This window comes from Saccostrea echinata, unplaced genomic scaffold (genome assembly GCF_033153115.1).
Source record: "Saccostrea echinata isolate AGI-Se365-2 ecotype Australia unplaced genomic scaffold, CSIRO_AGI_Sech_v1 ptg000029l, whole genome shotgun sequence".
In the NCBI taxonomy this organism is placed as follows: domain Eukaryota; kingdom Metazoa; phylum Mollusca; class Bivalvia; order Ostreida; family Ostreidae; genus Saccostrea; species Saccostrea echinata.
The window spans coordinates 18,667,024-18,679,564 of NW_026889778.1; the positions used below are offsets into that span (position 1 = coordinate 18,667,024).

At 34.3% G+C, this 12,541-nt stretch overlaps 1 protein-coding gene across 1 annotated transcript; it reads right to left on the reverse strand.

Annotated features, from left to right (window-relative positions):
* Window positions 1-1,961: 1,961 nt before the first annotated feature.
* LOC133194588 (tRNA (guanine(6)-N2)-methyltransferase THUMP3-like) lies at window positions 1,962-12,512 on the reverse strand. Its single transcript, XM_061330523.1, has 9 exons — window positions 12,297-12,512; window positions 10,639-10,716; window positions 9,537-10,372; window positions 9,117-9,186; window positions 8,828-8,928; window positions 8,320-8,404; window positions 7,956-7,969; window positions 2,619-2,742; window positions 1,962-2,235 (listed from the first exon to the last, which is right to left on the reverse strand). The coding sequence occupies exons 1-9, from the start codon at window positions 12,477-12,479 to the stop codon at window positions 2,038-2,040; spliced, it is 1,689 nt and encodes a 562-aa protein (XP_061186507.1). The 5' UTR covers window positions 12,480-12,512; the 3' UTR covers window positions 1,962-2,037.
* Window positions 12,513-12,541: the final 29 nt, after the last annotated feature.

Genomic DNA, 12,541 nt, shown 5'->3' on the forward strand with positions numbered 1-12,541 from the left:
GTCAGGGGTCCTGAGTCGACTCATTTGGTAATGTAATTGCTTGAGAGATAAGAAAAACAGTTATCAAGATTTGTAATTTCCCCAACAGACATTGCTGCAGTCAGCCAATAGAATATCAAATGAAATTTGTCAGGGGTCCAATGGCGATGACTTGACTCGAGACCCCCTGATGTGAGGATGATAGAGTGTGGCAGGCAAAGGAGAATAACTCCAACATTTCACTTTTAATGTATTTATTAGTGAGACATATTTTAATAAATACATGTACAGTACTTGAACATAACAGGTAGAGATTACTACAGATAAAGTTGCTATATAGCATAAACCAACTCATTCAAAAAAATTTCAGAATGAATAAAAGAGACAATCCAAAACATTAAGATCTGATATTATATGAGGGTTGATCAAAAAGTTCACGAACTATCTCTATATTTACAAAACCACAATTCAGATATGAATGAAATTTGACACACATATAGTCATGTCATACACATGTTCTATAAATAGCAAATGTTATATAATGTTTTGCTCTGTATTTGTGACATCACAATGTGAAAATGATGTCAATATGTAGGTGACTTGTGACCAAAAATTGTTGACTCAGTCTTACTCGTGCAATGAACGGCTGTAAAGTTTAATGTATATCATGGAAATTCCTTTGCAGTAGAATATGATAATTTGTACAAGGTTTATGAAGACAAAAGACTTACCAGAAGTTCAATCATTAATTGGATTGATTGTTTTAGTGAAAGCAGGGAGATGGTTAAAAATGATGTTTGTTCCGTTGCCCAGCGAAAGCAAGCTGAGGAAATTAAAAGATGTGTCCTTAGTTGAGCAATATGTTAGGAAAGATCGCCAAGTTACAATTAGAAAAATAGTTGGATATCTTAACAATGATATAATTATTAAATCCCTAAAATATCATTTACTTTAGACTTTAAACATGTGAGATATGAAAAAAAGAAGGCGCCCATACTTTATCCACATTGGATAAATGACGCTCCCGAGACAGAGGACTCAGGTTGGGAAGGGATATCCTTATCCACCCATCCTATTGCCGAGATTTGACCCTTTCTGACAGATGGACTGTTCTTGTTATAAAAAATAACTTGCATGGTAAGAAATATAAGACTCAGAAAAATCTTGTAGTTTATGTGACCACATGATTGGCGCATTGGAACAATGGCAGATGTGCATTAAAATCGGAGAGGACTACTTTAAAAAATAATGAACACTGAAATCTCATTTTATTTCTTTTACGGAAGTAATTCAATTAGTTCGTGAACATTTTGATCACCCCTTGTATATGGAAATTCAAATTTATCCTTTTGCCATATGTTAATTTTCTATTGTTAGGCAAAAAAAAAAAAATTCTCGAACCAACAATTTCAAACTTCAATGTGGCAGTGTTTGACCTCTTCCTTTGGAAGTGAATTGAAAAAAAAACCCAATGCAATAAAAGACTAAGCAAATAAAAAGAAAAGAGAAATACAAAAGAACAATCTCGCAAAAATAAGATGTCACAAAAATTTAGTGATCTACAGTAATTCCTAGCTCGTCAATCAGACATAACACTGCAATACACTTTCACAACTTTTTCTATTGATACAATCACAACCAGTTTTTCATGAATTTCTGTAAACAACCTCAAAAATATACAATTTTAGAAGTACATCTTATATACCATTTCCAAATTAAATCTTTCACCATATACAATTACTTATATACACGTATAAGTCTTTGCAGATTTACATCTGTCAAAATGCTTTGTTACAGTTAGACAATTTTGTACACTTATAAATAGATTTTACTGTACTATTCAAAAGTACATTAAAACTCAAAATTTTCTTTTTAAAAAAACACATACACACAAAATACTCAGAATAAGATGAAATTTTTTTTCTTTGAAGTGAGGAAAAAAAAAATTCTCAAACCAAGATCATAAATCATGACAAATATTCTTGCTTTTTGTTGCTGCAAATACTAAAAGGCTACATATAATTCCCATTTCTTGTTAAGTTATTTTTTAGGAGTCCGCTAGGCCTGATCAGTTTTAACTGGAGACCCTTCTTTTTTCTTGGCATGTGCCAGCGCTTCCCCCAGCATTGCTGCAGCGTCCTCAGCATTATACTTTTCTACTGTCCTGTGGAGTACGTACACACACGCGGCTAACCCTCCCATGTTGAATCCCACCATATTTCTACACTTCCAGTATTTGGCCGTTATTGATAATGCCTGAGTGTAAAAAAAAAGTCTTACAGTAAAACAAGTGTAATAACAGTTAAAGGAAAGAAAAATACAGTCAAACCAGATTATCTTAAATTCAATGGAACTAAGATGAAACTTTGAGATATCCCTTGATTGGAGATAACCACATTAATAAGGGTAAAAAAAAACCATAATGTGTTTGGGACTGCCAACTTACTTTGACATATCACTGGCATTCGAGATATCAGGGTTCGAGATAACGAAGTTTGACTGCATCATCCTTTTAAATTTCTTACAGCTCAATCTAAAGATATTTGTGGAAAAATACTTTGAATTTTACAATTAGTCAGAAATCTGACAAGAATCCCTCCTTAAACATAACCTTAAATTAATAGAATATGAAATCTTACTTTATTTATACACTTCTTGTCCTGTGTCAGTAAGCATGCCCGGCCTCTCTCTACTCGACAGGCTCGCGCCATCTCCATTAGGGTGTTAGGATACAGTTTCCAATTGTTCATTTTGGATCCACTCCTTTAAGATTATTTACAAAATATTTGAAACTGGAAACATCTCAGAATGTAAACTAAATGACACAGAATATATTAATTAAAATACTCTGTGTTAAGATTTAATCATGAACAGTTTAAAGAGGGCACTTCCATTGTATTTGATCTTAAAACTTGATCCTGATATCTTTATGTGACCTAAATTATGGCTTCTCTTCAAACCAGGATCCATCTTGATGCAATATCATGATCAAGAAAAACTAGAACTGTCCAAAAGGGACAAATACCCCCCGCTGGGTTTTTCAGAGAAGGTACCAAATCACTAATGTTTTCTAGATGTGAGAGGTGTTCACAATTTACTTAAACATTTACAGTGAAAATTTAATTACTCATTATATTTTTTTTTAATGAAACTAAGGTGCAGCCTAATAAAACATCAATACTAATAATTACAGTGTTTTTTATTACATTGAAAAAATAGTTTGCAACTATCTGTCATCTTTGTGAGACATGACACTCTGCAAATTGATTGTTGAAAAAAAAATATCATAATTAATTATACAAAATCAAATTGATCTTAATACCTTTATATCAAACTCATTTTAAAAATAAAAGGCTGGTTCCAGTAACTATGTATTTTGACAGACATAAATTACAATTAAGAGACTTGGAGGACAAAGATCTTTATTTCTTTCTGCCCAATTCCCAGGAGATATAGATAAGACCTGCTTGATCAGAGATGCCCTAACAGCTTCCCACACTGAACTCATTAATTAATCGTTAACTAGATGCATGTCCACTCATTACTCCCAAGGGACAAATGGATTTACACTATCTGCTGTGTAATGTAAAAACTGTTCTTAATACTTTGTGATTTTTTTTTAGTTCTAATGAGTAGTTTTAAGCTGTAGTTCACATTTTTTTTACAGATGTTCTAGATTCTATGTCTCAAACCTTAGACATGAACCTGAAATGACTAAGTCAATAAAAATGAAAAAAAAAAAAAAACCACCTGTAAAATGTAGAAAAAGGATGAATCGCTTAAACATCCAAATCTGCCCCCCCCCCCCCCCCCCCCGATAATTTACAAAAAATTAAGTTAAAGATTTTCTACATATTTTTGCCTCAATCTTTCCATCAAACATTGTAGTTTATTAATTTCAATTTCAATTTTTACTTCCTTGCACTGTAATTAGGTATTCATGTGATTAATGTAGCAGGGGTACGTTGTTAACATCGATTTCTCATAGACTTAAGGCCACACCCCCATTTTGCAAGCCCATTTTTTATATGAGCGCATGGATGTTTCAAGTTGTCGTAAATACGGTCAATGTAAAGAGTTATATTAGTCATTTACATTCATGAAAGAAATTGAAACAGTCTTGTGCTCGTTTGTTATTTTCCAAAAAAGGTGCAAAATCATGGGTGCTTGTCTCCATAGTAAAGGCACCTTGTTTACAAATTTCAATCCGTCTTTGACCTCATGAGTAACAAAGCACTGAACACGTGACTCAAATCTATTCACTTCCACGCTTTGAGCACACCGACATTGTGTCTAGTGTCTGCAAGCCATCGATGGTCAAATCATTTTTCAAACGGGTAATTAAAATTCTGGGAGAAAATTTTTTTATGATTAAGATGTGTTAAGATTTTCGGTCGATTTTGTTTGATTAAATTACTGTGGGTATATATTATACATTTGCCCTTGTTCCTAAGTATGCATCAGTGCTCCGTTCATTGACTTGGAAGATATGAAAGATTTTTTTTCAGTTAAAACTGTCATTAATTTTATACTCCGTTATTTGAAAAACACAAATTCATCATATCTTTAGAAAAATAAACTGTTTGATAGAAGTGCACAAATGCATACTTCCAATAGAGGAAACCTTCATGGAAAGAAATTGAAGTACGGAGCGCTCAAAAAACCTGTGTATCGGATGAAAAGTCACTGGATGAATACATTTGCACAGAAAGCATCCCTAATTTGAATAGAAGGAAGCTTCGGTAAAATTTCTTCTGAAGCAAATGCTGTTAATAACTTTTTACATCGGCACAAAATTTCACTATTTTTTTTTTTTTTTTTTTTTTTGCAGATCATGTAAAAAAAAGTCCATGTTCGTCGGTATTTTGAAAGCATAATGTTTAAAAGCAAGAACATGCTTTTGTATGACCCTTTCACATGTCCGATCAACGTAGATATTAATAAAAAAAAAAAATCAGTCGAATGAAAAAGGGCTTTAAAAATACCTCGGAGTGATTTATTATTTATCTTACTACAGGGAGAGAGTTTGTTAAAATCAAAAGGTACAGGAGTGCATGGATTTGGACAATTAATGAATTCCTAAATGAGGAAGATCATATTAACCTGTCTGGCATGAATAAGCAGGATTTTTTGAAACAATGCAATTTGGACTGTACAAAGTACACTGACACTGTTTCTTTATCCACCAGCGTTGATACTGACGATAAACTGACGTTTAATTGATGTTTAAATTTTCACTTTCTTAACTATCTATTTTTTATACACCGAGTGTAGTTTTATATCATAATTCAACTGCCCACGTGTTTTTGTTGTAGTACTCGGATTTTGCAAAATTATATATATGTGTATGAAAAAAAAATTCTAATTATGTAATAAGCTTAAATGGATTAATTATCTCTTTTTCAAAAAAAAAAGAAAAGGTTTCTTTAAAGTATGAAAAATAGTGTATCCTTCGTTATACGTTCTGTTTCCAAATTCCATTGTTTAGTTAATGTATAAATAATTTAATGAATTTCTAGTAAATCATTTCAAATACGACTCGTAAGTTAAGCAGAAAAGAAATCAAAGTTAAGCCAGCCAAATTAAAAATGTATGTTTATATTTTGTCGGTCTTTAGCATGAAAAAAGGCTTTTTAGGTGTCAGTTAATCATAAAACTTAGTACACCTCGAACACGCGCTAATGTATTCATACTAATCGCACGCTTGATAGACGCTCCGCCTTCTCATTCAAATAATACAATGACCTACATAGCTGTAAAGGCGAAACCGGGATTTTACAGTGAAGTGTACGATTTTATTTAATCGATATAATGTATATATTGAAAGTCTCTTTCCCCAAGAAATCTTTTATGAGTATCTATACAAACTATGCTTGAAGACTCGAGGTATAATATAACAATGTTCTGATTTGAAAAGGTAAAATTTTGCATTTAAAAAGGGGCGAGAAAGCAGTGTTATGAGGATTCATTCTTATCAAATAATGTTGAAAATACCAGGTGCACATCTTCATATGGTAAATAATAAGTGTACAAATTTTCATACAAATCTATGCAATTATTTTGTGTATACCCATTTTTAACATTCACAAGAGGCCCAAGGGCCTTAACTGTCACCTGAGTATAATGTAACGATCCATAGATTGAAAAACAAAATAAGCCGATAAACAGCTAAGTTGCCCAAAAGCATGAGAAATAGGATGGTCAGCGATTTTGTTAATCGTGAATTTCAGAGATAACTGTGAAGGAAGATGATTGCTACAAAACATACATCTTTTCTTGATCAACTGTACTTATATTCTGCGAGTGAATAAATAATCTAATTTTCTATTAGGAGTTAACAAACTTGTTAGACGTAGAGCGTATTTACCACGAAAGAAAACGATAACGAATCTGATTTTTAATAGCTGCAGATCTGTAGCTCGCTGGTCTGGAAAAAATTGGGATGGACGAACAGAGAAGCTCTCTGATCGTCCATCCCAATTTTTTCAGACAGCGAGCTACAGATCTGCGGCTAGATTTTTAGATTAACTGTATAATCCAGAAACACTAGCAAGGAATTCTGAATGCAAAAACATTGGCAGCCAGGTACGAGGCGGAAACCATGTATTCAATTCATTGTTTTATTTTTAAATTAATGTTAATTAAACATGTACATTATGAGAAAGATTCACTTGCACGTTCGAACAAGAACGTCGACAGTTTCACTTGCCCAAAATGAAAATTTACTTGCCCCAGGAAAATCAGACAATCATTAATGTCGATCCCTGCCCCTGGGGGACATGATTTGAACAAAATAGAATCTACACTACCTGAGGATGCTTCCACATAAAATCAGGGCTTTGCTGTTCCTGAGAAGAAGATTTTTAAAATTTTTCATATATATTTCTATGTAAAACTTTGATCCTCCATAGTTGCCCCACCCTACCTCCGGGGGTCATGATTTGATTAAATTTGAATCTATCCTACCTGAGGATGCTTCCATATAAATATGACCAGTCTGGGCTTTGCTGTTCCTGAGAAGATGATTTTACAAGATTTTTCCAATATACATGTATTTCTATGTAAAACTTTGATCCTCCATTGTGGCCCTGTCCTACCCTGGGGGTCTTGATTTGAACAAATTTGAATCTACATTACCTGAGGATGCTTCCATATAAATATGACTTACATGTATCATGGCTTTGCTGTTGAGAAGAAGATTTTTAAAGATTTTTCCTATATATTTCTATGTAAAACTTTGATCCTCCATCGTGGCCCCGATCTACACTACCTGAGGATGCTTCCATATGAGTTTCATCTTTCCTGGCCCTGTGGTTCTTGAGAAGAAGATTTTTAAAAGATGCTATTCATTTTTCACTAATTCTTTATCATCTCCCCTTGAAAGAGGGCGTGGCCCTTCATTTGAACAAACTTGAATCCCCTTCACCCAAGGATACTTTGTGGCAAGTTTGGTTAAAATTGGCCCAGTGGTTCTTGAGAAGAAGTCAAAAATGTTAAAAGTTTACAGACAGACAGATGGACAGACAGCTAGACAGACAGACAGACACTGGACAAAAAGTGATCAGAAAAGCTCACTTGAGCCTTCGGCTCAGGTGAGCTAAAAACTGAGGTCCTTTGTCACAGTAGCTGGTGGCACGGAAAAAGAGCTCTCACTGCTCAAAGGCTGTAAGTACCAAGTACTCGTCTAAATGATTTGCAACCTTCCACTGGCAAGTGGTTGAAACCTTTAGAAGGTTATTGTTTGATATTCACCAAAAAATATGAATATTGGCCTTGGCTTTGCTTCAGTCAATATCAATATTTTTGGTGAATATAAAATCAAATTAACCACCTAAAGAATCCATAATTGTATAATACACACAATCCAGATAAGACAAGTTTTATTGTACTAGTTAGGTGAAATACTATAATAATGTATTTTATAAATCTGTTATAAGCTGGTATGATGAATAAATGAGAAATAAATTTATAGTTACCTTATTCCAAATGGCTACAATAAAGAATAAAAAAATGTAAAAGGATTAAATAATGGGATACATCTTCAACTAGCATATAAATCTTTTCAGCTTTATTCTTCCCTCTATTGATTTTAAGACAACTGCTATTTGACAGATACATGTATGCAATTACCAATACACATGTACATGCATGTATGATTTGGATTCTTCTTTTTTTTTTTATTTTGTCTGTTAAATTTATTTAATGCAAAAAGAAAACACAAACTAATTGATTCCTTTAATAGCATTTAAAATACTCAGTTCTCAAAGCTTTTTTTCATATTTATTTAATATACATCGCAGCTATTTACACATAGATAATGATATAATTATCTCCCCTTACCAGATCAGTGATAAACACATCCATGCTCTCCGTTTTCAGAGGTAATTTGGTCACGTCCCATCTCACAACATCCAATGAAATAGGCCTGAAAATAGCATTAAAACTAAATTCTCCATTGTCTACATCAGACATGACGTATCCAATATCAATCGGCAGACATCTTTATGGTGCTATAGATGTATGTAGGAGTAAAGAAATCTGATGATATAATGGAACACTTTAATGCCTTCAGTTTTGGCTAATTCTATTACCCTCTCTTCAAGGTCCCACTTAACCAATTTCGATTCCCATATATCATGTTAGCTGGAGATGGAAAGGTTCATTTATCCCTAAGATGAAAATCTGAACAAATAACATTGACATTTACAATATATGAATATCTACCAGATAGACTACTTTGACTTGTCAATTTTTTCTATTTTGGGGAGTGGGGTGGTGGATGGGGGTGGGGGGTGAAGGCTGGCACTGACGATTGATTTTATATCGGTTATAATAATTGATATCTTACTGAGACTGACGCACAAAGTCAATATTCTGCATGGTTCTCTTCACAGCATTATTTATCATATCACCACATAAACTGACACAGGTCTCATACGATACTGCTGACTGAAAACAAAAATAAAATAACTTTGTGATGAAGATGAATTAAAAGGAGACTGTGGCACTGTGCACACATTACATGCATTAAATTAATGTTATTGTAAAATGATGGTGACTGTCAGTCATTGTGTGCAGATGGACGATTCTTCCTCCCCACATAATGCACCTGTGTAGGTGTCCTACAAAAAACTCACCTGTATTGGAATAGTTCCTCCCCCACACATTGGGTCACAGATCACCTCTCCCGGCTCAATCTTACAAAGTCTACAAAGGAAAACTCATCAAATTTAGACTACTGATACACTCATGCACATCAAAAGTAAAAGACTGTGGTGATATAAATTATATGAACTTCGGTATATCATACACTGATATCTTGAATACCATGGATATGTCAAAGTCACCTGGAAGTCCCAGCTACTTTTCTTCTCATTCCAATAGAGTTCAAGATAACAAGGTTTAATTGACTATATTTACAATTCTTCACAAGATTAATAAACAATAATTCTTCATCTATAATCATTACCTTTATTAACCAGGTTAATAAAATATTTTCTATTCCTGATTTCTAGAAATCAATCAAAATCATTAACAGCATACTGCTGTTTTTTTACCTGAGCATATTGTATGCAATAGTAGCCCTCAGAGCTGTTGGTCCAAAAGCTTTGATAAATCTATGATGGAGAGATTGTCGTGTTAAACCAAGACATACTGTAACATCACGATCCTCAATGTTTAAAATCACCTCAATGTCAAAATTCTTCATGGACACATTCCAGTTGAAATAGTTGAACACGCCCCCTCCAAAATTAGCAGCTGCCCCCATGGAGTCAAAAGGGTGGCCGTGACCATTGCGATTGCATGTCACTCTGAATGAAGGTTTTGTAGGGTCATGACCTGTTAATTTTTGTTTCTCTGTGGGTGCTGACTGGTCAGTCTCTAAATTTTCTGATTGGATATTTTCTGTTGTTTTTATCTTTTTGATGACTGGTGATTGGTCAGTTTCTACATTTTCTGCCTCGTTATTTTCTGTCTCAGTCACATGTGCTGGAATATTGTCTGACAGATTTTGAGAAATTTCACTGCTCTCTTTCGTACCCTTGGAAATATCACTGCTCCCATCCACTGAAGCTGTGTTTTCCAGATCTTGTGTGTTTTCCACATTCTCTCCCTTTGCAAATTGTTGAACATCTTTTCCTTTTTCTCTTGCTTGCAATTTCCGCAGCTTCCTTTTCTCAGATTTTGATAACTTAGGTTTTTTGGGTTCTAGAGATGGGTCCTTTGGATTATGAAATCTCGAGGAAAGAGTTGCCTCCCCTAGATCTTTTGGTATAACATCTGGAGTGCTGGCAATAGGGTGAGCAAATGAAAATATTCTACTCCAAGCAGAGAGTCCAAGTTTCCAGTTTACATCATAAACAAGTTTCCGAAGAATGGCCATACACTCTAGCTGAAAATTAAATGTTGAAACTAAGGGAAAGCAATTAAAACATGTTTTACAGAAGTAGGGCATATAACAGGCAAAAATAATAATATTTCCACATACTAGGTGATGATTATTCCATTGCAAGATGCCAGTAAATAATTGATATATTGTGTGATACTAGCTGATAATAACTTTTTGAATTACTGGAGCATATGGTCTCTAATCTACCTGCATATGAATATATATCAAGAGAAGTATTTTTCTCTTAAAAATTACAAATAAAGGAATACCTCATCATTTGTGAAATTGACATTGGAAAATCTTGACATGACAACAAAACAGTTATCAATTCCTCCAAGCTCCAAGACCTGAAAGAGAAAATATTTTGCAAAAACTAAGTACAAATATGTATACTTATGTAGCACAGGCACTTGTTTCGGTAATAAATTTTTAACCCACAGTATAATAATAACACAAGGTATCTAACTCCGAATTACACGCAGTACCCCCCTCCCCCAGAATCGCACTCATTTACACTTTCAGAGGAAATACACTGACAAACTGTTTATACCTATATTTTCTATGATAATTTATCTACACAACCATATATGGCATGCTTGTCTTTATTTTCTTTAGTCTCCGTAAACAGCGTCAAAACTCTGCTCGTCGAGTGGAAAAGTCGAATTCAACCATGAAATGGTATGTGCTAATCCCGCACATAGATTTTGATTGGCTAAAAATCTGTTTCTAAAATTACATCGGATAAACATCGTAATGTTTTCAGGGAAAATCAGACGTAAACAAGTTCTATTTACTCATGCAATATTTAAACACTGGAATTGAATTTATAAACCCACTCATTTTTTAATTTTGTTCTCTGTGCGGGATTAAAATAAAGACAACCATGCCATATATGCTTGTGTAGATAAATTATCGTAGAAAACATAGGTATAAACAGTTTGTCAGTGTATTTCCTCTGAAAGTGTAAATGAGTGTGATTCTGGGGGAGGGGGGTACTGCCTGTAATTCGGGGTTATATACCTTGTGTTATTATTATACTATGGGTTAAAAATTTATTACCGAAACAAGTGCCTGTGTTATGTAGTTATAAAACGTATGCTGTCATGTAAATTTTTTTCTACATATTTTAATACCATTGATATCTGAACACATAGGATATCCAGCAGAATCATTAATTTTTTAGGACTAATAAAAGCTCCGAATTTCAAAGACAATAATAAGATTGTTTAACAGGAAAGGAGAAAAATGTGACAGACCAGACAGGGATTCAAAACCCGGGCCCCCTGAATCTCCAGTCAGGTGCTTTACCAACTGAGCTATCTGGCCACACGCGATCAAACCTGTCTGACCACCACATTCCTCCCTCCATAAAGGTTTTCATCCCCGAAGACCCAAACCCAGGCTCTTCCCTGGCAGGTCTTTCCAGGGAACGGCACAGAACCAAATTTAACAGGAGAGGAGAAAGATGAGATGGACCAGACTGCGATTTGAACTTGGGCCCCCTGAATCTCCAGTCAGGTGCTCTACAAACTGAACTATCTGGTCACCAGCCATCGAACCCCTCTGACTACCACGATTGTATGAATATCTTGTGAATGACAGTAACAACTACAGTGTACATTCACTATACCAAAGGTAAAATCCAAAAAATTTTAACTTTAAGACAAATTATGTATGCTTTCAGATTAGGCTGCATGTTCAAAATGATTAGCCTGCAGTGTACTAAAAAAACTGACTATAAGTCGTGATGAAAAATAAAAATACAGTATTCATGCCAACACCAGTTTCATGTTAGATGATTTCACAATGAACATACATTTTTTATAGTTACTAAACGTATTTGAAATAATTTCTGATATATATACAAGTAAAAAGAGTCAAGTGTCTTTCACCATATAGATTATGATAAAAGAGTTTTATTATTGACCTTATTAACATCTTCTGTAGGAATTTTGAAAATGATTCGGCCACGTTTGAAATCCACTTGAACTTTTAGCTTTTCCTCTGCCTCTTCCTTGGCAACATTTTCAAAACCTGACACAACTGTCGCCTCAATTTCACAAATATCCCCCTTATTCTCCTGTGGCATGTTGTCCATGGGCGCAGACATCTTGAACACACGTACGGTCACATGACAGTGTTTTGATTCCTTTGTACTTCCGGGGGAATCCC

Excerpts from the sequence above, each read along its gene's own strand:
- LOC133194588 (XM_061330523.1), bottom strand. The coding sequence starts at position 12,479 with ATGTCTGCGCCCATGGACAACATGCCACAGGAGAATAAGGGGGATATT. Across the intron at positions 10,373-10,638 it reads TCAATTTCACAAATGATGAG|CTAGAGTGTATGGCCATTCT; the intron begins GTATTCCTTTAT and ends TTTAATTTTCAG. Across the intron at positions 2,236-2,618 it reads ACAAGAAGTGTATAAATAAA|GCATTATCAATAACGGCCAA; the intron begins GTAAGATTTCAT and ends TTTTACACTCAG.